Raw genomic sequence first — 25321 nt, 5'->3', positions numbered from 1 at the left:
CCCACTGAGATCTTTTTGTATTCTCATTTTGCCAACTAATGAAGTTGCTGTTCTCACTCTTCGTCATCCACAAATATGATGTGCCTTGTTTGCCACTTGAGCCACAGGCAGTGACATTATCTTTCATTCCAGAAGGTGGCACTCACAAGCCCTACATTCTACCAAGAGCTTCATAATTGCTAGTCTCAATCTGTACTGTAGCTACTGTTGGGGTGTCACAATTCAGAGAAACCCCCAAGTGTCATTGCTCTCTCCTAATCCTCACATACACACCTCTAGAGGGAAAGTTAAATTCTGTCTTGAGCTCCTCCTGCTCTTTCTCATGGAGGGTCACTGCGAGAACATATGCTACCCAGCCTCTTCTGAAGCTGTCCTGAATCCCAGATCTACACTTGCCTAGGTTCCTTAGCATTTCTGGGCCTCTTTTTCCCAATCTGTGAAATGGGGATAGTAGTAATATACAGTAACTTTTTGAATGATAGTAATTATTCAACAAGCCACTGGGAAATTCCCTAGCGGTCCAGTGGTTAGGGCCCAGGCTTTCATTGCCATGGGCTGAGGGTTCAATCCCTGGGTGGGGAACTAAGATTCCACAAGCTCCAGTGTGGCCAAAAAAAGAAAAAAATTACAAATTCCTCTTCTTAGAAAAGTTCCATTTCATACTAGATTTTTACAGCTAGTACCAAGAAAGGGACAATAAATTGCAAGAGTTACAAAATTAGAGATTTTTAAAGTGCAAGTTGTACTCTCTTCATTCGTCTCCTTTACTGATCTGTCCCATGCCCCAGCATGCCGAAATGGACCAGTCCATTTCCCACTTTCCCCATCCCCACCTTGATCCGCAAATCCTATTAACACAGGGACAATAAACACATCCTTAATGTTCAATCATTTTATCTCTAATCAGGTTGGGTCCATGTCTAAACACTAATCTCTACAGAATCACTCTGTTCTCCAACCCCAAGTCTCCTTTTAATATAGATTATTTCATTCACATTACCATTAAGTACAGTCTAACGGTAAGTTAAAGTGAAAATGAAGTGGCTCAGTCGTGTCTGACTCTCTGCAACCCCATGGACTATAGCCTGCCAGGCTTCTCCATCCATGGGATTTTCCAAGCAAGAATACTGGAGTGGGTTGCCATTTCCTTTTCCAATGGTAAGTTAAACTGAAATCTAACCACCAGATTCTGTAGAAGGATATCCCTGATCTCTTAAATAAAAGACTACAGGGAAGATTATTGAATGTCGAGGTCACGCTGGGAGTTCCAATTCTTAAAAGCTAGAACTTCAGGATTTAAACAAAATCAATGTGAAAAATAAACATTTATTAAAAAATTAGTTTTAACATTCTAAAATGAAAGCAGACGAGGTGTTTTTCAACTCAAAGGGGCTGTTGTTAGCTGGAGATGTAAATTCCAAGGCTGGTAATCACTGACTCATACTCCTCACAAGTGACCTAGGGAGTGAGGAACCATTTGCTCCAGACTCGCGAGAGCAGTGATTCACCTCTGCCTCCCTGTGCCCTTTATTCCCTTTACTCCTACCCACCCTGTCTCCCAACCAGGAAACTGAAACACACGTTGAAATTTTCATTCTTACTGAACCGTTTCACAATCTCTACTTTTATTGCCTGGTTAGATTTTATTTCCACCTGGAAAGCTTATTTTTTATTGGTGCGTGACAATATGACTTATTTTTTGTTTTTCCTTCTGGACCCTGGATGAAAAGAAAACTTAGTTCTGGGAGGGACTGTCAGATAAGGGTACAGAATATGGTGAAACGGTGCACAGTATCCTCCACAAAATTAGCAAAATCAGTCCTAGAAGATCCCTTATTTGCCCTCTTGCTAGTTAATAAATAGACTACTTGGGTAAAGGGAGAAATAGATTCAAGGGCAAAGAAGGATCCAGATGGGATGAGGAAAGCAGGGACAGGCGTGTCTACCCCACTCACTCCTGTTCTCACTTACACCTATCCTCTAATTAAAGTAGTACTACTTTACTACTAAAGAAGTGGTTCTCAGAGGATTTGAGAAATCCTGCCTCAGGCTCTGGAGCAGCTTTTCCTGTAGCCTCTGGGAAGTGTACTAGTGCATCTGGGTTGGCAGAGGTGGGAGGGTGGGCTTCTTTCCCTGGGTGAGTCAGATCCCGTGGAACCTGGAGCACAGCGTCACTTCAGCCAGGTGCTCTCCTCCCACCCCACGAGGACTCTGGAACACTTGATTTCAACTGAGAGCTAAGACCACAAACACACACACTCACATGCTCAGCAGAACTGACTGCTACACAAATTTCCATAACCCTGCAGACAGATCTTAAAAGGGCAGGTCGAGTTGTTCCAACCAAGAGAAGGGTGATAGCTTGAGCTATCCCCTCCAGCTTGCTTTTCTGCAGACCAGCGTCTTGTTTTCCCTGCAGACACAGTTGTCAGTCTGCTTGTGTTCAGGAAGAGGATGGTGCGGGAGGATCCCAGTGGCACTTCCCATGGAAGACAGAAAACAGTGGCCTGCAGAGGTGGCAGAGACTCGACACCGTTTCCAAACAACCATTCCAGCTGCTCTAGTCTCCACTCGAGAAAGCTGCACAGCAGGAAGGAGTCAAGAAGCCAGGCTCCAGATTCCTATCTGAGAACCACCACATGCAGGGGCAGTGGGTGCCCCACTGCTCTTGTGGTCTACTTGTGGTCAGCAGGCATCAGTCAGGACGTCTCTCTGATCCCTTGCAGGGCTGGGACAAGAAGGCTTTAAACAAGTCGCAGGCCACTCAGCCAGTGGTGGGAAAGGAAGGGAGGCAGGAAGGTGCACATGGCTGAAATTATTACAAAACACAACCTAAGATAATAGTGGGGGCCCCTGAGGGGGCTCGAAGACAAATAAGGCATCCTGTGAAAGTACAGACATCAGGGGCCAGAGTCTGGTAGCACCTGAGTAAGGCAAGCACTGGAGAGAAGCCGGACCAGGGTCACACCAAGAATGACGAGGTCTGTCTGAACTCCCCCTGGAGAAATCAAACATCCGAGTCAGCTCTCGTCAGTGTTCTCTAGCTGCTAGATAAGCCCCAGAATGCATGTGAACACGGGCTGGAAATCCCCGCCTCCAGCCAGGGTGCCCTCCCCATCCCAGGGCAGGCATACTCACTTCACTTCGAGCACTGGGCTGGCTGTAAATTACCTTCTTACTGGAGGTCCTAAAGACAAGCCAGAAGATGGAGACACTCAGCCCCCTCAGTCCCTCTCCTTAACCTCCGCTCACTAACGTTAGAGGCCAGGACTGAGAACTTCACGGGTGCACGGAGCTCTCGGTAGGGAGGTTTGGGTGGAGGGAGAAAGGACAAGCACAGGACCGCAGCGGACGACGGGAGGAATCCAGATGTTCTCCCTACCAGGCTGGTTGCCTCCCCTTCCAACCTCTTCCCCTGGGCACATCTCAGCTTCAAACCATACACAAACACGTTCTCAACCTCAGAGAGCCCCTGGACAGCAGCTCACTCACCCTTTCTTTGCTCCTGAAAGACAAGAAATGGGACCATGAGTGTCAGCAGAGTAGGAGACGGCATGGCACAGGAAGATGGGGACCCCAGTGTGTGGCCCCGAGCCCCGGGTGACCCATGCTTCCCGGGAGGCAACCCAGCACACAAAGGCTCAGTACCAGGTCGGCACTCAGGTGGCACTCAAGAATCAGGCCCTGAAGCAAGGAGGATCCACCTTTGAGGGCAAATACTCACTGTCAAAGTAGCCTCGGTTATAGGCGAACCAGATGCCAAAAATCAAGGCTCCCAGGAGAATGAGCGTTACGAGGACAGCTGCCACAATGCCCCCGACATTGAGCTCCACTATGGGACACAAATGAGAGGTCAGGCGCCTGAATATGCCTTCACGGCACTGACAGCACCACCAAAGCCAGGACGGAAAGCAGACCCCAATCCGCACCCCGGGTCTGAGAGCAAGCCCCAGCCACACCCTCACTCACCAGCATCCATGTGCACGGTGTCTGACTTCACGGGGGACTGATAGCCATTCTGTGCCTCACAGGTGAAATCTCCAGTATCAGAGGCCGACACGGGATCAAAGATCTAGAGGGCAGAAAATGAATTGGCTTCCTGCTTGAAGAAGCCACTTACCTCTCTTTTATGTCTCCTGACCCTCATGCCAAAGTTACCTTGTTGCTTCCTTTTTCCCCACCTTCAGAGCTTCTATCACACACATCTTTTACCCCAACCCCACTTGCACTGCCTGTGATGCAGGAGACCAAGGTTTGATCCCTGAGTCGGGAAGATCCCCTGGAGAGGGAAATGGCAATCCACTCCAGTATTCTTGCCTGGAGAATTCCATGGACAAAGGAGCCTGGCAGGTTGCAGTTCATGGGGTCGCAAAGAGTCCGACACAACTGAGCAACTAACACACACACACATCCGTACCAACTCCCCTGTCTTGAGGTTCAGGGTATAGGAAGAGTTGCTGAAGGCACGGTTGCTCTTGGGTTCCAGAGGCATCTCTACCCCATCCTTGAACCACCTGTATTCAGATGGTGGGGAACCATCTTTCTCTGAGCAGGTCAGCACAGCTCGGGTTCCAATGGTAACAGAGGAGGGGACGTTGATTGTAGGCTTCGATGGAGGCACTGGGGAGGGAGAGAAGGTACTGGTCACAAAGGTGGGAGGGCTGCCTGCAGGCACAGTAGCATGACACCCCCATCCATCAGCTCTAGCCTTCCACCCTTACTGTGCCCTTAGTTTTCCCCTAACCAGGCTCTTATCACTCTCTGGCAGCACCAGGACTCTGAATACCCTCCTCCCCGCCCCACCAGCAACCTGCCATGAGCATGCTCACTATCCGTGAGCTCTGAAGCTTAGCAGAGCCTGTTAAGGGTTAGGGAAACAACTGACTGCAAACCCACACAGAAGACCTGCGGCACGTACCGAGCACGATGAGCTGGACGGTGACCTCCCCATAGGTGTTGCCGCCCTCATCAGAGACCATACAAGTATACATCCCCGTGTCTTTCCGGGTCACAGAATGGAAGGTGATGCCACTATCCGAGAAGGTAACTCGGTTCTCATAGGAAGCTGCCAGGAGAGAGGAAGCCGGGGCAGAGTGAGCTGGAGAGCTGAGAGAAGCTGATGACGGTAGCACCCAAGGCACAGGGGCTCTCTTCTTCCCACCAGCAAGGGCAATGGGAAGGCCCCGGAGACTTGAGCCCCAAGGTGTGCCCCTCCCCTGGAATCCAAGCACAGTCAATCCCTCTACAAGTAGGCGTCAGCAAGGAGATGGAGCGACTCACCTGTGATTTTGTTGTTATAGCAAACGAGACCTCTGATATCACCATGGGTAAACTTCCACTCCACACGGGGCGAGGAGAAGCCCGAGTAGGAGCAGGACAGCTTGGCAGCTGCAGGCAGAATCCAGGTGAGTTGGAGGAAGCAGCAGCAGTAAATGGACCCAAAGCACCACGTGGGTTGGATGTTCCCCAAAGGTGTGCCCCTGCTCGCCTCCCTCTCACCCCAGCCCCCACCATCCCCCACAGCCCCTCCCAACTCACGGTTATTCTCAGGAACTTTGACTACCGGTTCATAGGTTTGCACTGCACCCCTGCCCAATGCCAGGAAGCCTGAGAAGAAGAGAGGTAGGTCCATCAGGAGTGGACAGAGAAATGCCATGGAGAGGGAAGAGCAGTCCCAGCTGATGGAGCATCTCGAACTGGAACCATCTGTGCTGAGATCTCAAGGTCAAGGGATTCAAGAGATCCAAACTCCTCTCAGATTTCACACCCTCTCACCATCTTCTTCAAATGTTTTTTGCTAAACAGCAGGCCATTGTTTAATCAGTGGAAATAAAACATTTATTTCTAAGGCAATGTCCTTCATTAAAAAAAAAAAAATTTCCCTCTGTGACTACCAATAGTCTAATTAGTTCCTACCAGTCCAAGAACAGTTTCCCAAATGACATTTCATGGTTCAGAGAAAGCGTCTCAGCAAATAATTGTTGTCACTTGTCAGACAATCCTGGCAGGAAGCCAGAAAGCTGGAGGCAAAGGAGGGAAGGAAAGGACGGAGCAGTAATAGGGTAATGACACTAGGCATTTTGAGGGCATTTTGCTCTTTTTAAGGTGTTTTCACATACATTACTTCGTCTGATCCTTGAAACAAGCATGACAGATCAGCAGGACAAGTATTATCATCCCAGTTTTACATGAGGAACTAAAGTAAAGAAACACGTCTAAGATCACACAGCTGGTTCTGGACCAGAACTGGGCTCGGATCACCTCGATAGAATCTCAATCACTGGGTTGGGAAGATCCCCTGGAGAAAGAAATGGCAACCCACTCCAGTATTATTCCTTGGGAAATCCCATGGTCAGAGGACCCTGGTGGTCTACAGTCCATAGGGCTGCAAAGTCGGACACCACTGAGCAACTTCACTTTGACTTCTGCCCAAAGGAAAAGGGAAAGAAAAAGTGGTGTGCGTGGTGGGGTTGAGAGAGGAGGTGAGAGATAGGCTAATTAAATAACATGGTGGGAGAGAGGCAGCAGGTTCACAGGAGGGGCCGACACTCCAAAACAAGCGCCAGCACAGGACTCTGGGTTATCAACCTGCACTTGCAGAGTTACTCTCAGTTATGCTTTCCAAGCCCAAACTGATGAAGGATGCTTTAGTCAAAATCCTGTCTTTCTTAGATAAATGCAAGCACATCTGTTCAATGCTAACATATTTTTCCTTTATTAAATTACTCATATAACTGAGTATGCAAAAGTAGGAAATCAAGAGATAACAGAGAAGTTTGCCTTGGAGAACAAAATGAAGCAGGGCAAAGGCTAATAGCGTTTTGCCAAGAGAACACACTGGTTGTAGCAAACATCCTCTTCCAACAACACAAGAGAGGACTCTACACATGGATATTACCAGATGGTCAAAATCGAAATCAGATTGATTATATTCTTTGCAGCCAAGGATGGAGAAGCTCTATACAGTCAGCAAAAACAAGGTTGGGAGCTGACTGTGGCTCAGATCATGAACTCCTTACTGCCAAATTCAGACTTAAATTGAAGAAAGTAGGGAAAACCACTAGACTATTCAGGTATGCCCTAAATCAAATCCCTTATGATTATACAGTGAAATTGACAAATAGATTCAAAAGATTAGATCTGATAGACAGACTGCCTGAAGAACTATGGATGGAGGTTCATGACATTGTACAGGAGGCAGGGATCAAGACCATCCCCAAGAAAAAGAAATGCAAGAAGGCAAAATGGTTGTCTGAGGAGGCCTTACAAATAGCTGAGAAAAGAAGAGAAGCTAAAGGCAAAGGAGAAAAGGAAAGATACACCCATTTGAATCCAGAGTTCCAAAGAATAGCAAGAAGAGATAAGAAAGCCTTCCTCAGTGATCAATGCAAAGAAATAGAGGAAAACAATAGAATGGGAAAGACTAGAGATCTCTTCAAGAAAATTAGAGATACCAAGGGAACATTTCATTCAAAGATGGGCTCGATAAAGGACAGAAATGGTATGGACCTAACAGAAGCTGAAGACATTAAGAAGAGGTGGCAAGAACTATGCAAAAAAGATCTTCCTGACTCAGATAACCACAATGGTGGGATCACTCACCTAGAGCCAGACATCCTAGAATGTGAAGTCAAGTAGGCCTTAGGAAACATCACTACAAACAAAGCTAGTGGAGGTGATGGAATTCCAGTTGAGCTATTTCAAATCCTGAATGATGATGCTGTGAAAGTGCTTCACTCAACATGCCAGCAAGTTTGGAAAACTCAGCAGCAGCCACAGGACTGGAAAAGGTCAGTTTTCATCCCAATCCCAAAGAAGGGCAATGCCAAAGTATGTTCAAACTACTGCACAATTGCACTCATCTCACACACTAGTAAAGTAATGCTCAAAATTCTCCAAGCCAGGCTTCAACAGTACGTGAACCATGAACTTCCTGATGTTCAAGCTGGCTTTAGAAAAGGCAGAGGAACCAGAGATCAAATTCCCAATATCCGCTGGATCATGGAAAAAGCAAGAGTTCCAGAAAAACTTCTATTTCTGCTTTATTGACTATGCCAAAGCCTTTGACTGTGTGGATCACAATAAACTGTGGAAAATTCTGAAAGAGATAGGACTACCAGACCACCTGACCTGCCTCTGTGGTGTTGGAGAAGATTCTTACGAATCCCCTGGACTGCAAGGAGATCAAACCAGTCAATCCTAAAGGAATCAGTACTGAATATTCATTGGAAGGAATGAGGCTGAAGCTGAAACTCCAATACTTTGGCCACCTGATGTGAAGAACAGACTCATTGGAAAAGACCCTGATGCTGGGAAAGATTGAGAGCAGGAGAAGGGGACGACAGAGGATGAGATGATTGGATGGCATCACCGACTCAATGGACATGGGTTTGGGTGGACTCTGAGAGTTGGTAATGGACAGGGAGGCCTGGTGTGCTGCGGTTCATGGGGTCGCAAAGAGTTGGACACAACTGAGTGACTGAACTGAACTGATTACTGAATATAGTCTCTTGACCCCTGAGGCTCCCTTTTCTCATCCGAAACATGAAGGGTTTGAACTAGATATTCTCTGAAATCCTCTAGGTTCTTTTCCTTGTTTCTTTCTCTTTTTTTACAATAGATGTATTTATATTTGGTTGTGCTGGGTCTTTGTTGCTGCATGCGGATTTTTCTAATTGCTGTGAGCTGGGGCTGCCCTTCACTGTGCAGCGCACAGGTTCCAGTTACATGGCTTCTCTAGGCGTGCAGCACGGGCTCTGGAGCACAGGCTCAGCAGTTGGGGCACATGGGCTCAGTTGCTCCACCACATCTGGGATCTTTCCAGATCACGGGTCAAATCCACCTCCCCTCTCTTGCCAGAATTCTTACCCATTGTACCACCAAGGAAGCCCATCTCTTTCTTCCTTTCTTTTCTGGCTTAAATATTCAGAGAGGATTTTTAAGGAATTTATTTCAATTTGATACAACAACACTGAATTAGCCAGGCTAAGTAGTCTCTCTCTCATTTTATAGATGAAAAAATTGAATGTCTAAAAGGTTAAGTGGAAGATCCCAGTTTTCATAGCTAGGAAATGACAGAGCTGTGATTAGCATACAGGTTACTCCTATCCCTGCTTTCCTCCCTTATTATACCATACTTTTATACATCATGCTGCTTTTCAGAAAAGCCACTGGTTCAACGGAAGCAGTGCTTCCCAGCTAGCTCAGTGGTAAAGAGAGGAGCCTGGAGGGCTACGGTCCGTGGGGTCTCAGAGTCAGACACGACTGAGCACACATGCAGGCAAACTCTGTACTAAAATATGATTCTTTAAAAAGTCAGGTCCATTTTGTCTCCAAAGTACTTCTAATCATATTATTTTGTGTCTGTTTATTTGGCACTACATTTCAAAGTCAAACCTATAATCAATTGTAACAACAGGCACAGAAATTAAAGCAAATAACCTTTACTAAACTGAAATCTGAGGACATGGAAGTTCTCTGATTCAGCTCTCATCAAGGATGCTGATAATGAAATGTTTTGATTTTTTGCCGAAGTCAACTTTCTCTGCTTTGATGATGGGAATTTTTTTTTTTTTTTTTAAAGATCCTTAAATTTTACAATTTGCTACCTGTGATGTGCACTGAGATACTCAAAACCAGATCTCTCTTCAGGAATGAAAGACTCGTCCTGGCTGCTGGACTACTGCCAGAAGAAAGCCTGCAGCTGTCATCCCTCTCTGAGGGTAACAAGAACACTTGCCCAGGGATATGCCTTCTACCAGGCAGAACAGGGTCAAGGTACCAGCATCCAATGCCTGATCAAGAGGAGGGGGAGTTAGAATTATGGACTTTCACTGCTGTAGCTTGGAGTCAATACATGACTGGGGAACTGAGATCCAGCCAGTTCTGTGGCCAAAAACAGAGAGAACCAGCAAGAAGGGACTTTTGGGGACTTCCCTGGTGGTCCAGTGGTTAAGACACTGTGCTTCCAATGCAGGGGAAGCGGGTTCAATCCCTGGTCAGGGAACTAAGATCCCACATGCCATGTGATCCAAAAACAGTGGGGTGTGGGGAGGACATATGAAGCCCCAGCTCTATCGTCCTACCTCCCCAACTTGGGACAACAATGAAGGGCTATTCCTGCTTCAAAGTTCCCTGTGCAGAAGGCTGAGGCCTTGTTGGGACTACAGTGCAGCTCAACTTCTCCCTCTGCCCAATCCTGCTTCCTTTCCATAGGTGTGGATCCCAAGAGCACTCCCTCATAAATGTCTTAGGACAGTAATTGACATCTCAGAGTCGGCTTCCCAAGAAGCCAACCTATGACACCACCCAAATAAAGAACAGCTTCTAATTAAGCTAAAAACTAGCCCTTGAAATAAAAGGCCACCTAAAAGAAGACAAATAAATCACAGCATATGAATGGGATGATTATTTCTGCCTTACTTCTAACTTTAGCCAAAGTTCTTTATTGAGTCCTCTCAGATCATCAGATCTAGAGTGTGTTCAGGAATGACATGACCACATAGATTCCCAAATATACTGGACAACAGGCATCTTCCCCTTCTCATGAAATCTGACTGCTATTACCTAATCCAGGCTTCTCTTCTCTTATTTAAAATACAGGGCCCTTGGCCTCATGGCCTTCCCACCTTCCTCTGATGCAGGCACTGCTGATGACTTCCCCATGACCTGACTGCAATGCTCGGAGTTCTACTGTGACTGCGTATTGCACCCTGAGTCAAGTCCAGCCACCGGGTCCTTCCTTCCTAGTGACTGCAGGACCCCCAGTCATCCCGATCCATGGTACCCTTCTCATTCCAGAACAAGCCTCTGGAACCAGCCTGCCTGCATTCTAATCCCAGGTCTGTTACTTATAATCTGTGTGACCCGGGCAAGCCACTTTGAACCTCAGTTTACTCATTTGCAAAATGGGGATAATAACAGTTTCGACATCAAAAGGCTGTTGTTGAGAGTTGAACAAATTACTACAAATAAAGGGCTTATAAGAGTGTCTGACCAACAGGAAGCACCCAATAGGTATGATGCCTTATTATCATTATCATCTGCACATAGGTCCTTCTGTACACACTTCTTTTTCTGACTTCAAAATAAGGCATATAAGTAAATGTAAATACTTCTGAAAAAATGCTTATATTCCAGCCCACCGAACCATCTCTCCTCTATCACCGTGACTTGGCCTTAGAAAGACGGACTCTTTTCTAGAACCACCACGTACAGACCAGCAGAGTCGAGGCAATGGATTTCCACATCCATTCTCCTCATCTATTTTATATTTTCCCTCACCTCATCACAACCTCCCTTTTGCATTTAACCTTGGACCTATACTTGGCATACAGTATGCGTGTTAGTCACTCAGTCATGTCAACTCTCTGTGACCCCGTGGACTATGGCCTGCCAGGCTTCTCTGTCCATGGAATTTTCCAGACAAGAATACTGGAGTTAGCAGCCATTCCCTTCTCCAGGGGATCTTCCCAACCCAGGGATCAAATCTGTGTCTCCCACATTGCAGATCTGTTACCATCTGAGTATACTTGGCATAATGTAATACATAAAAATGTCCTACTATTGATAATTAACATGGTAAACCAGAACAGAAGAAAGCTTCACCTTTTCCATTGTGATGTTTAACTTACCCTTAAGTTCACAACAAGAAAAGTTAGAGCCAAAGGTATCAATAGATTTTTTGGTGCCTTCCTGTACAGAAAACCTTCACTTAATCTTGCACCCCTCTCTGGTTACAATTTTTTCCTCCCTTCTTCTCCAAACTTCTTAAAGAAGTAATCACACATACTGTTTGCAACCCAATATACATGTTCACTGCTCAGCCTACTTCAGTACATCTTTGGCTCTCAACCTGAAATTAAAATTGCTTTTACTAAGGGCACCAATCATTGTATTCTTCAATTTTAAGATACCCTGATTATAAGATAAAACACTGATTTAGTAAAAACTTCTTGGGGGAAAATTAAATATATACAATAGACTTATATTGGCTGTAAGTCACATCCCAATCTCTAAAACATTAAAATAGTCTTAGAATTAAAATATCCAGTATTTGCTTTTACAGTTACCTTCTGTGCTCTTGGTAAGATGTTTGATCCTGCTAACTACTGCACTTTTAAGTCATCACCATCTTTCCTTCATTCTGGTCAATCAAGCAACAAGCACTACTATGTCATCTCCCAAACCTCCCCAAATTTGGCCCCTCCGCCATTTTTTACTACCATCATCATCTGTTGCTCGTTGTTCAGTCACTAAGTTGTGTTCCGACTCTGCAATTCCATTGACGGCAGCACGCCAGGCTTCCCTGTCCTTCACTATCTCTTGGAGTTTGCTCAAACTCATGTCCATTGAGTTGATAATGCCATCAAATCATCTTACGCTCTGTCGCCCCCTTCTCCTTTTGCCCTCAATCTTTCCCAGCATCGGGGTCTTTTCCAGTGAGTCTGCTCTTTATATCAGGTGGCAAAGTATTGGAGCTTCAGCTTCGGCCCCAGCCCTTCCAATGAATATTCAAGATTGATTACCTTTAGGATTGACTGGTTTGATCTCCTTGCAATCCAAGGGCCTCTCAAGAATCTTCTCCAGCACCAGAACTCAAAATCATCACCTGGAGAATTGCATTTAGTCTTTCAGTTGTTTTCTCTGCCTTGTTTAACCTTGGCCTACTCACATCCATCCTCCACCCCACTGCTGGAGAAAGCGTTAACATTTATTGAGCATTCACTATATGCCAGGCACTGCTATAAGCACATTACATGGACTACCATTTAATCCCTACAACAATCTTAGGAGCTGGATGATACTGTTATTATCGTCTCTTTTCTACATGGGGAAACTGAGGCCCAGAGCTACAGATTCAAACCAAAGCAGTCCAGTTCCAGAGACTGGGCTACACTATACAGCCTTCTGGAAAGTCCAGATCTCACACTTGCTTCAAGCTTCCAGTGATTCCACATTGCCTCTAAGATAAAATCCAAATTTTTCAGCCAGGCAATAGTTCTAGCAAAACCCAACCTGGTGATGTTTATCATCTTCATCACCCTCTCTACTCTTGCAATTTTCCCCCCAGCAATACAAAACTACTTAAAATTCCCAGCGAAGAGTTTCACAACCTCTGCTTTTGCTCATACTACTCCGGCTATGCCAATACCCTTTCCCCTCTTTCTTCATCTGGCCAGTAGATATTCATCCACATTATTTTCTGGAAAAAGACTTACCCCACTCCCAATCCTTCCTTCGTCTCCTTCCTAGGCTTCCACTACACCATGCAGAACACTGTCAAAGCACTTCCCATATCATAATGACATCATCTATGTGCCCGTAGGTCTCCCCTATCAAGCAGTAAACTCCCAAAGGAGCAGGAACTATATGTTAATCTATCATTCTTTCTCATCACTTAGCATAAGTACAAATTGGTACAAACTGACATTGAACAACACAGAATCTTAACAAATCAGGTCCGAGCAAATCATTCACTATAACATCCACTTGTTAAGATAAGACCATTTTTCAAATTGACGGATGAGACACACACCCCGCCCTCCAAAAACAAAAACAAAAAACTTGACTCAAAACACTAGCTTTAAAGCTGTAGCTATCTGCCTGCACAATGGTAGAGGCTGGTTTCCCGCATGCAGAAGTGTGCAGAGCCAACAGTAGAAGAAGTGCCAGAAGGTTTTCTAATGCAAGGTCTAAAATGTGGGGAAATGGACAAAAGATGTGAATCCATTTAAACACCCCCAGCTCTTTGAGGAAAACTCAGCTGCTGCTGCAGCAGAGCCTGGAGTTACCTGCTCCTGCTCCCTGACTCTGTTTGGTCTCGCCAAGTCTCGCCAAGGAACTAGCCTGCAGGAAGCTCCACAGCCACAGTCACGGCTTTTGAAGATACAGAAAGACTCCTGTGGAGCCAGAGCTGACAATTCACAGGATTAGAATCCCCCTCACCAGCCGCAAAGTGAAATCTTTGGAGAAGGTATGTGCTGACCTGATCAGAGGCCCAGAGGGAAAGAATCTCAAAGTGTAAGGACGGGTTCGGACGCCTACCAAAACCCTGAGAATAACTACAAGGAAAACTCCTTGTGGTGAAAGTTTTAATATTTGAGATTGATTCCAGGTGAGGATCCATACGCAACTCAATGACCTGCACAGTCCTGAGATTGTCAAGCAGATCTCTTCCATCAGTACGGAGCTAAAAGTCAAGGTTGATGTCACCATCGCAGAAGCTTACATTAACATTTTCCTAAATATTGATAACCAGTTGTTAAACAAAAAAAAAAAAAACCTATTTCTTCCATGATCACAAGAGCAACCCAAGTAAGCCCAAGCCCAAGTCATCTGAGGAGACACCTGGCTAGATCATTGCTCTTTCTGCCAAATCTTCAAAATGGTTTCTGGTGTTTAAGGATTGAATTGTATTCCCTCAAAATTCATATATGAAAGCCCTAACTTCAGAAAGTAACTGTATTTGGAGACAAGCCCTTTAAGGATGATACAATTGTTAAAATGAGGCCCTTAGGACGTGCACATGCCCTAATCCAATCCGACTGGTGGTGTTCTACAGAGACACTAAGAGTATTCATGCCACAGAGGGAATGACCAGGTGAAGAGGCAGCAAGAGGGTGGCCACTGTAAGTCAAGGGGAGGTTTCAGAGGAAACCATCCCTACCAGCACCGTGATCCTGGACTTCTGGGCTCCAGAACTGTGAGAAAATAAATTAGTGTTGTTCAAGCTACCTAGTCTTTGGTATTTTGTTATGGTGTCCCAAGCAGACCAATAGAAAGGTTCAAATTGGACGTCAGCAATGGGCATTCTGGTTGAATCTCCAGTCACTATGGCCTTGACTCAAGTATGCATGATGACATGAACAGAGAAAGAATCAACATGCTGCACAGCAAAGGAAACCACCAACAAAATGAAAAGGTGGGTCTTGCCTGCAGTGTAAGACTCACACTTCTAAGACAGGAGGTAAGGGTTTGATCCCTGATCCAGGAACTAAGATCCCATATACCACACAGCATGCCCAAATAAATAAATAAAATTTAAATTTGTTTTTAAAAAAATGCTAAAACCTAGAGAATGGGATAAAATATTTGCAACTCACTTAACTGGTAAGGGATTAATATCTAAAATGTATAAAGAATTCATACAAACCATAGTTAAAAAAACCAAACAAAACACACTTAACCAATCTATTTTAAAAACTGTCAGAGGATCTGCATAGACATTTTTCCAAGGAAGACAGTCATACAGATGGCAAACAGGTACATGAAAAGATGCTCAACATCATTAATTATAGGGAATGTAAATAAAAAACGATAATGAGATAACACCTCACACTTGTCAGAATGGCTATTTTCAAAAAAGACAAGAAATAGGAGATTTACTGGTAGTCCAGTAGTTAGAGATCTTTGCTTCCACTGCATGGGGCATGGGTTTGATTCTTGATCAAAGAACTAAGATTCCACAAGCTGCACCAGCAAGCTCCCCAACCCCAGAAAAGACAAGAAACAGTGAATGCTGGTGAAGACACGGAGAAAAGGGAACCCTCATGCAAACCTCATGTTGGTGGGACTGTAAATTGATACAGTCACTATAGAAAACAGTATAGTGTTCTTCAAAAAGTTAAATGTAGAAGTATCATATGATCTGGGGCTCTCTCTACCCAGGTGGCAAAGAAGAATCCACCTGCAGGAGATGCAGGAGAAGCAAGAGGCGCAGCTTTGACCCCTGGGTTGGGAAGATCCCCTGGAGTAGGAAACAGCAACCCACTCCAGTTGTTCTTGCTTAAGAATCCATGGACAGGTGGGAGGGGGGTTCATGTTTGGAAATGCATGTACACCCGTGGTGGATTCATGTCAATGTATGGCAAAACCAATACAGTATTGTAAAGTAAAATAAAGTAAAAATAAAATTTTTTTTTAAATAATAATAAATAAATAAATAAAAAGAATCCATGGACAGAGGAGACTGATGGGCTACAGTCCATGGGGTCGCAAGAATCAGACATGACTTAGCGACTAACAAATCTAAGGAGAAACCAAGATGCAAGTTACCTTCCTGACAGTTGTTTTCCTCTCAGTCTCTGCCCCCAATTCCTGCCCAGTCCTACAAAGACTCAAAGGCTAAGGATCCCTTACCCTCCACACAACTTGGAGCTGGAATCTAGGCTCCCGCACTCACAGACCTTGTCTGAGTCTCAGCGGCACGTGCTTCCAGTACAGACATCCCCTTTTTCCCTTCACACTGGGGCCAAGAGAGTTAGCCCAGGCTTGAGCGCACACATAAAACACAATGGAATATCACTGAGTCGTTAAAAAGAATGAAATCTTGCCATTTGTAACAACAGGGATGGACTTTAAGGGCATTATGTGAAGTGAATTAAGTCAATCAGAGAAAGTCCAAAGAGGCAAGGAGAGGGTGGGGGGGCAAAAATGAGTGAAGAGAATCAAAAGGCACTAACTTCCAGTTACAAAATAACTAAGTCATGGGGATATGATGCACAACACGGTAACTATAGTGAATAATGCTGTACTGCATATTTAGAAGTTGCTAAAAGAGTAAATCTTAAAAATTCTATCACAAGCAAAAAAAATTCCATAACTATATATGACAGATGTACATTTATTGTGGTGATCATTCTTCAATAAATATAATTGTGAAATTATTATTTTGTTCATCTGAAACTAAAACAATGTACACAAAATATACCTCCGTAAAATAATTTTTTTAAAAAACCAACAGAAATTTTTTTTTTGGAAGGGACCCTGGGGACCCTCTCTCCCATCCTTTTCTAAATATCTAATTTTGTTGACTCTTCACTGTGCTGGGTCTTCATCACTGCATAGGCTGTTTTCTAGTCTCGGTGGGCAGGGGCCACTTTGCGGAGCGCAGGCTCGAGGGCTCAGGCCAGCAGCTGTGGCCCCTGGGCTTAGCTGCCCCATGGCACGTAGGATCTTCCCAGACCAGGGGTCAAAGCTGGGTCTCCTGCACTGCCAGGTGGATTCTTTACTACTGAGTCACCAGGGAAGCCCAACAAAACTAAACAAGACCTCCGCAAGGTTTGTCCTCTGAAAGATTTAATTAATTGTGTCCAAATTCTAGACATATGTTAATGAGCATGACCAAATAAATAAAAAAACAGCATGAATAATAAGATAATAGCAGCTAATATTTCTTGAACACTATGTACCAGATACTCTTCTGAGCCCTTTACAGGTTCCATTTAACCCTTGTAACAATGCTATGAAATAAATTTTATTATTGCTCCCACCTTACATATGCATTAATTGGAGCACAGAAATAAGTAATTTGCTCAAGGTCTCAAAGCTAGTAGGAGATAGAGCTAGGATTCTAACCAGGTAACCTGGCTCCAGGGTACAATAAATTATACAACTAAGTAAAAATAAAAACAAACAAATAAAACTAACCATATTGCCATGCCAAAAGTTAAGGTAGATCAATTTATTCAGAAAAATAATCCTAGTATACACATAAAGGTATGTCTAAGAATAGACTCCAAATCCTTGACAGTGCATATTATCTGAGAGGTGAGAATACAGGCAACTTTTCTATGTTTCCATGTTTTCTACCTTTGTGTAATGGCCAAGTATGTATTAAATATTTTAAGTTAAAGAAAAAAAGAGTGGGAAATGGGAGTTAAAAAGGAAAGAAAAAAAATCAGATCACAAGAAGTAAAGAAAAATAAAACATAGCCAGAAAGGGGAGGCAAAAGCAAAGGCAAAAACAAAGGAAGAATGATCAAGAGTAACAAGAACACACCAGGAAGCACAGGATAATGAAATAAAACTTCAAAGGTGAAATGAAGTAACAGATGAGTAAGAAACAGGAGATTACAATCAAGATCCTGTATATGAGTCTGATAAATTTCAAGGAGAGAAAAAAGGCAGGAAGAAATGTGAGCACATCCATTGGATTGTCTCATTAAAAATGTTTCGAGGAGAAAGAAAACAAGCCTGGAAAGCAAGTATTATTGTTATCATCATCCCACTTTATAGATGAGAATACCGAGGCTTTTTCATAGTTGCCCCAGTCACTCAGCTGCAAACGAGGTGGGAATCTTGACCCAAGCCTGCCTGATTCTGAGTCTCCAAAACTACTGTACTACAGCGTTTCCAGCAGAGAAGCCAGGAAACACCACTCATCCTTCAAGATTCTGGGCCAGTGTCCCTTAATCCATTATACCTTTCCCCAGTCAAAATTAATCTCTCTCCAACTTCTAGGAATATAACCTAAGAAAATAATCAAAGGTAAGCTTAAAGATGTATATTCAAGGACAATTTAATGTTATACAGCAAAGAGAAAAAAATGCTCAGCAAAAAGTGAACAATTAAGTAAATGACAGGATAGTCATACAGTATAATACTATAGAAAGGATTTTATTTAAAGCATTGTTTGCTTAAAAAAAAAAAAAGGAAGAAAAAAATACATATATGGTCATGGTTTGCAATAATACACTCCCATCAGAGAACACAGAGAACATTTCTGTTCCTGTCCTGTCATGGAGGTAGTCACCCATTTCATTTAAAACTGATATTCAGTCATTAATAATTTAAATGAGAAGGGCTCTGTAACACAGTTTTCTTTTTTCCCACTAGAATTCCTACCTAATCTGACAAACTGGCCATAGCTCAAAGCAGTTTAGTACACAACTTGGCTTAAACACTGGTATGTATGGATTTGTTGAGCTGGTGTGACCTAAATGAATATCTGCCCACAGGGCCAAGGCTTAAGGAAAAGTCAATGGCATCAAACAGCCACTTCATTTTTTTCCAATATATTTTGCACACGTCAGCTATACCACGTGTTAATCATAGAGGAAAGATTAGAATAAAACCAGCAATCAGTGTTATCTCTAGATAACAGGATGGCATGTGACTTTATTTTCTCTATATCCCTCTGTCTTCCGATTTTCTGCACTGCATATCTATTATTTCTTAACAAAGAATTTATCATTTTGAAAAGTAACCTTTTCTCTATGTTCCCCAAACATTCTGTACTTCCATGACAGCCCCTGACGCATGGTGCTCTGTATTCTACTTAGTAAACACATGTCTATAGTTCCTTAGAGAACGAGATATATTTGTATCCTCCCCTGTTGCCACCAAAGCAGTGCTGTGTTAATAAGGTGGTCACAGAGGGTGGAGGCATCCAGCTATCTGACAGAACCCACCAACCTGTCCCTATAAGTATAGGTCAAACCCACAACAGAAAAGTTACTTCCTCATACTGCTTTATTAAGAAAACTTTGGTTTCCCTATGCAATCCTGTTAATAATTAGAATTTTCCTTAAGGTGTTTTCATGCAATGAGTTTGTTTTGATCCATTTAAAAACAAACAAACAAAGGAAGGAAGGAAAAGGAGGGAAACGAGGAAGCCAGCCAGCCAGTCTCTGGTTTTCTCTAAGAATTCATCCAAACTTCCCCTCTAGGCAGATGAGCCTCATAGGACCCACCAGCCTCAGAATAAGCCAAAGCCTCAGAAAGCCCCCAGATACAGCATGCTCACCTCAGCTGTTGGCTAATGGTTGCAAATACCTGACTGCCCTCAGAGTTTCTTAATAGCAGAGGTTATTCATTTTTTAATCACTAATCTCAGCGCAGTGCTCAGAACATAGTAAACACCAATGCTTGCTGGATTAACAATTGAATCTGACATTACAGTGCAATTAGAACCTGGACCCAGGGCTTCCACCCCCGGTTTGCTCTTTCCTTCCAACCACTCGCCCTGTAGAGACTGAACTCACTCCTGGGGGTTGAGGTGGGACAGATAAGGAACGTGTGGGCAAGAGGAAGACTCTGTGAGCCAAAGACAGACTGGGCTAAGTCTAAACAATCAGGCTTGGCTGTACTTTCAGTGACGTGGGTCAACTGACACAGCCCTCTGAGTACAGCAGAAAGTGGTGATGGCTCTGTAGGACAGGAGAGCTTTCACTCCATTGCTCCCTCCAACCCTCTCTCAGCAGAATTTCCAGTTCTACCAGCTCGGCTCTCCTCCCCCACTCACCTACTCATTACACAGCAGGCTGTGCCTGCCTACCCAGGGCTCACTCCAAGGGCCTGACATCAGACTTCAGGCCAGCCAGCTGCTTCCTCCCATCTGACCCCCACACTGTAAAACGAATGACACCAGGCGGACTTTAGACAGAAACCCTGCTTATCAGGGAGTCCCAGGCAGATGAACTCTGAGTTTTCAATGCCTGGAAAACCCCAGTGTGTATCCACTCACTACTTTTCACTACCCTCTGACAACACTGAAACCTCTTCCACAGTTACATTTGACAAGTGGCCATCAAGCTCTTTCCTGAACCTCTAGAGAGGAAGCTGGGCTGAGTTTAGAGATCCCCAAGGTCTCCCTTCAATGCTAACAGAAGTGAAAAACAAGCCCAATTCTTTTCCTAATCTCTCACATAAAATGTACGTAGCTTTTAAATCTGTCCTTGAGCAGGAGTGTCAGCTCTTCTGAATCCACAGAACAGATACCGCTTAACCCAGAGGACTTGGGGAGGAGGTGGGGAGAGGAGTGGAATATTCTAACAGCCAAGGCCACACCAACAATATGAAAAGAAATAAACAAGATATAGGATGGAATAGAATGTGTAAGGAAAGGGAAAAGAAAGCAATATATATTTATATATACTGATATCTGTATAAAAAAACTGGAAAAATACACAGGAAACTAGGGGAGGTGTGAACCAGGTGGGAGTGATAACCCCACTCGTTTAATATTATTTTGATTCTCGAACCACGTTAATGTATTAACCTCTTCTAAACAGACAAACATTGTTGTTTGTTTTTTTAATTATAGCAGCTCCACCCCAAGCCAAAACTAGGCTGGACGCCAGGCAAGCCCAGAGAAACGTCATACGGTGAAAGTGTTCTGGAGCAAGGAGAGAAAAACTAATAAGACACTGGAATTCCACTACCACTCACTTCCTTGTTTCACCCTGTTGCGTCACTAGTCTCTAGGTTCCGGTTTCGAGGGAACAGTTCTTTCATGGGAGAACCCACCGCAGAGGGAGGGGAAAGGAGTGACTCACCAATCTACAGTTTGAGTCTAACCCTGAATAGGAAAACTGGAAAGGCTTGAGTCCAAAATATCGATATGAAACAGCCAGACTCCCAGGCTGACCCAGACAGGCGCAGGGAAGCAGTTTCTCCCTGCTGGAATGCCTCCGTGCGGACACTTCATGAAGGGGTGTGTATGCAAACACCAGGCTTCCAACCAGGTTTCCACTTCCCCTGCGGTCACAGCAAAAGTCATCCTAGAAACACACCATCTTGCTAAACAGAAATGCCTCTTCCCGCCTAGGAGATAGCTGGAAACCTTTTTTAAGCACAGGCTCTCTAGGGGGAGGGAGGCTAGTATTCTTGGTCACCAGTTTTTCTTTTCCCAGGCCCAGTTCTCCCAGTGTCTACTCTCCAACCCTGTCCCAGCAGGTTCAGGCCTTCTTCTCCACTAGATTCCCCAGGCAGGAGGTGGGCCACTACCTGGTTTTTTCCTCTCCCTCCCTGATGACAGAGTCCACGTGAGGAGCAAGGACATGCAGGCATCCTATATAAGCTTCCAATATCCCAAGGGCAGAGGACAGACTAGACAGGCAAGAAAGCCCCTACTTTTTCACTCTAGCCATTTGGAATCTAGCAGGGTCCCTCCCTGCTTTCTCTGACCTGCTCTACTATGGGCAGCATTCTTTCACCCTCACAAAATCCAAAGGAGGGTAATAGCTGCCCACTAATAATCGCTTTCATGTATGTCATGTAGCTATTATCCCAGTTGATCCTCAGGATGAGGTTAGGACAAGTATTATTACTCCTGTTAATACTCTTGTATTGCAGATGAGAAGACTGAGTTACTAGACTATGGTCACAAATAAGCCAGAAAGTCAAGCCAGAACGCAGGTTGGGGGTGGCCTGGTTGTTATTTCCATTCTCACTGTGCTAACCAAATAGCTTCTCCCAGGTCTAGCCCTATTTACATGTGACAAGGTCAGTTCCTCCATCTCCTGGATATGTTACTTCCCAGGATCCACTGTCCTGTCAAGCTAATACAATATCATCTCACATTCCCTGTAAACCACTGTGTATTGATTCCCTGAGCAGACTAGAGGGTATTCCCAAGCTCAGAAGGGTGATATCACAAGGCTTTCAGTGTCAATCTGTGATAATATATTGTGGGGTTATTCTAGAAAATGAGGGGGAAAGAGGAAAAGGGAGAAGGAAGCAGTTCTAGGAGTCTTATAAGTCTGACAAAAACTGTCACAAACACAGTTACTAACTCAGAAATTTCTAGGTTGGGAGGTGGGGGGATGAGTACAAGGGTTGACAGGGTTGTCAAAGTGTTTAGTACTGAGCACCACACCCAACAAGAAAATGACTATGGGTGTCACCAGCAGTTCTAAGATACAGACAGAAGTAAATGGAGAAGAATGGGAGGGAAAGAATGGAAATTGAAGGAAGGGGGAAACGGAGGAGTAGAATGAAAGGGAGAAGCGAGAAAAGAAAGAATCTAGTGAGAAAGAAAAATTGAAAAAGGTAGGTGAGACAGTGGACTCTGGAGCAGTATCCCACACTGATGTTTTGATACGCTGGTTCCCGGGTCACAGGCTGCCTGAGACGGGCCCGGGGGTAGAAAACCGAGAAGTGAGTCAGGAGACTTTGGTTCCAGTCCCAGGTCTTTTGGTCAGTCTTATCAAGTCATTTCCCCTCTTTGTACCTGTTTCCTGATCTGCACAATAGGGGGAGGGAGGATCTGACTTGTTACTGGTCCAGTCCATCCCAAGGGTTAATGTTTTTGTGACAAGAAACAAAGGAGTCGTCAATTCATCTGTCTAAGGGCACCCTTCACGCTAAGCAAAATGAATTATCTTGTAACCAGCAATATTGGTCTTAATTGCTCATCTCTTCTACATTTCCTAAAATGGCGATCTTGAGGAGGAAATGGAGATTCTTACCGACCCCCTGCCGACACAACTATTCACAGTAGCACACACAGACACTCAAGAATCAGATAAGGGTACAGGGGCTGACACAGGTAGACTAAGGCACAAACCATAAACTCAGTCAGGCGCAAGCACAACTACAGACCAGAGGCCTGCCCCAGCAAGTGAGCCTCATTGTTCCACAGGAAAGGGAGTTTACAAAGGAAACAAAAACTCTCAAACATGGCCAGGGGGGAGGGCAGAGTTCTGGCTCTGAGAAGGAACCAGCCAACCAAAAAACAGGACCTTCCCCTGGGAATGGTATCTCAGTCAACAACATTTACTAAGGATTCCTGAAGTAAGGTATGCTAGAAAGGAACTTGAATGCTGTGCTAAGAAATTTTAAATTTCAATTTTATGTATTTCCTTCCAAAAAAAAAAAAAAAAGGTTTTGCAACTGGACACTTTTCCTGGAGCAACCATGCAACCCAGAAATTCGGGAAAAGCTAAAAAGACCCTTCAGCAACAGCCAGGGAAAGGGACTTCCACTCCAGTCGACCTCCATTAGATTCTCTGAGGACCCTTCAGGAGCAAAACATCCCAACAGAGTCAGGGGACAGGAGGCTCCCGACGGATTCCGGATGGTTCGCGGATGTTGGAGGGGCAGGATGGCCCTTCCCAGATGCGTGATCCTGGCTGGGCAGTGCCCCCGAGCCCACCAGCACTCACCAGCAGGTGAAAATGGAGGAAAGGGGAACCAAGCTTTCCCCGTTATTTTTGGTAAAAGCGCGGAAGAGGCAGCTCCCTCCAGGTGGATATAAGAGGGGATCCTTATTCATAAGTGTGGGGGAGGGGAGCCGGCCACTCACCAGGGGAAGGGGGAAGGGAAAAAAGAGGGATGAGTCTAGGGTGGGAAAGAGGACTAGGAGGGTGAGGCGGACTGATTTCAGAACCCCTCCCTCTCGCGAGCCAGACGTGTGAGGAGCGCCTCCCTCCAACCTCTGATCAGACGCACAGATTACTCCGAAAACTCCGGGAACTTACACAGGATCATCGACGTGAAGAGGAGCAACTCTGTACTGCCGACTTTCGCCTTTGTACCCATCACGATCAAGATCCCGATGCGACAGCAGTCACTGCGACACTAGAAACACACACAGCTTCGCCTGCAGCCGCGCGGGGACTGAACTCCAGACGCCAGGTTGAGCCCAGCCCGGCCCTTCCCTTCACGCCCGATTGGTCAGCGCCGCTCCTCTGCACTTTCCGATTGGTGGAGGGAGCCGCCGCTCCTCTGAGTGATTCACCGTCGCCAGGTGCAGTCCCGCCCACTATTCCCCGTAAGGCGGATTGGAGCCTTTCCAAGCCCCATCCGCCCCTGATTGGGCTAGGAGACTGTCGCATACGGAGACCCAGGCCTCACCTTCTGCAGGTGAGGACTCTCTGATTGGGCGGCGTTCCTGAAGTAGGGACTTTACGACTGGCTAGGTTCTGAACTGGACCCGGAAGATTAGAGGAACACCTTGAAGAAGGTGGTCCGGAAGGTAGTTGTTCTGTGAGACGCGAGAGAGAGAGGCCTGCTTTTGTTTGTTCGTTGTAATGCTTTGTTTATTCGGAATGTAAGTTGCAGCTGCAGAAATCTTGGTCCAGTCCTTTATCAAGTGAAAACCACGTGTATTAATTAATATGTGAGGGTCGGGAGAGAAGGCCCTCAAAGTGTGTTCCTCTGTCCACTCCACTGGCAGGATTCAAGGCTGCGTTAGAGGAGGAAAGGGAAAGGAGAGGAAGCGCTCAGTTCAGTAGTGGGAAGGGCAGAATCGAATCACCAAACACACCCAGATAATACAAACTGACCTACTGACGCTCTATAAACATCACTGTGAGTGACTGTGGGTATGTCCTTTACACATGTGTAATCAGTCAGCAGAGGTCTGCATTTCAGTAGTACTTATCTTCTCACTGTGGATAATTGCATGCCTGCTAAACCCTCTTTTTATAGGCTATGTTGATACTGTTAATATTTATATTGTTACATCATTTTTATTTGAAACCCATTCTCAACAGCTTTACTATTTCTAGTTTCTAATATTTTACAACAATTTTACATTGTGATTGTAAGACTTTTTTTTTTTTAACTTTTTGGCTGCGCAAGGCTGGATCTTACTTCCAGATCAGCAATTAAACCCACGCCCCCTGCAGGAAAAAAAAATAGGGAAGTCCCTATTTTTTTCTTAGTATATCCAGGTTGCCCGAGGGAAAACTTCCTGAACTTTATCTCACTGCAAGTAAGAAGTCCATAGTGAAGTGAAGTCCTTCAGTCATGTCCGACTCTTTGCGAGTCCCCATGGATTGTAGCCTACCAGGCTCCTCTGTCCATGGGATTT

General features: G+C 44.8%; 1 protein-coding gene and 1 pseudogene across 2 annotated transcripts; one reads left to right on the top strand and one right to left on the bottom strand.

Annotated features, from left to right (window-relative positions):
- Window positions 1–1316: 1316 nt before the first annotated feature.
- Window positions 1317–24106, bottom strand: F11R (F11 receptor). 2 transcript variants are annotated; one of them, XM_068963980.1, is made up of 11 exons: window positions 23985–24106; window positions 5539–5607; window positions 5281–5388; window positions 4919–5065; window positions 4418–4620; window positions 3970–4072; window positions 3725–3832; window positions 3493–3505; window positions 3139–3187; window positions 2925–2998; window positions 1317–2809 (listed from the first exon to the last, which is right to left on the bottom strand). In XM_068963980.1, exons 1-10 carry the CDS (start codon window positions 24043–24045, stop codon window positions 2963–2965), a joined length of 897 nt encoding a protein of 298 aa, XP_068820081.1. In that variant the 5' UTR covers window positions 24046–24106; the 3' UTR covers window positions 1317–2809; window positions 2925–2962. The 2 variants fall into 2 exon arrangements, with proteins under 2 accessions (XP_068820081.1, XP_068820080.1); XM_068963979.1 differs by having other exon boundaries at window positions 1317–2998.
- LOC138073521 (small ribosomal subunit protein uS10-like) lies at window positions 13304–15727 on the top strand (annotated as a pseudogene).
- Window positions 24107–25321: the final 1215 nt, after the last annotated feature.

This window comes from Capricornis sumatraensis, chromosome 2, assembly GCF_032405125.1.
Source record: "Capricornis sumatraensis isolate serow.1 chromosome 2, serow.2, whole genome shotgun sequence".
NCBI classification, from domain to species: Eukaryota; Metazoa; Chordata; class Mammalia; order Artiodactyla; family Bovidae; genus Capricornis; species Capricornis sumatraensis.
The sequence above is the reverse complement of the archived record's forward strand: the minus strand, read 5'-3'. Positions and strand labels throughout refer to the sequence as shown.

Bases quoted from the DNA above. Each gene is read 5' to 3' on its own strand.
- F11R (XM_068963979.1), bottom strand. From the start codon at position 24,045: ATGGGTACAAAGGCGAAAGTCGGCAGTACAGAGTTGCTCCTCTTCACG. The intron at 5,608-23,984 runs GTAAGTTCCCGG...TCTTCTTCTCAG, and splicing joins CTTCACGTCGATGATCCTGT to GCTTCCTGGCATTGGGCAGG. The intron at 2,999-3,138 runs GTGAGTATGCCT...TGATTTCTCCAG, and splicing joins AGCCCAGTGCTCGAAGTGAA to GGGGAGTTCAGACAGACCTC.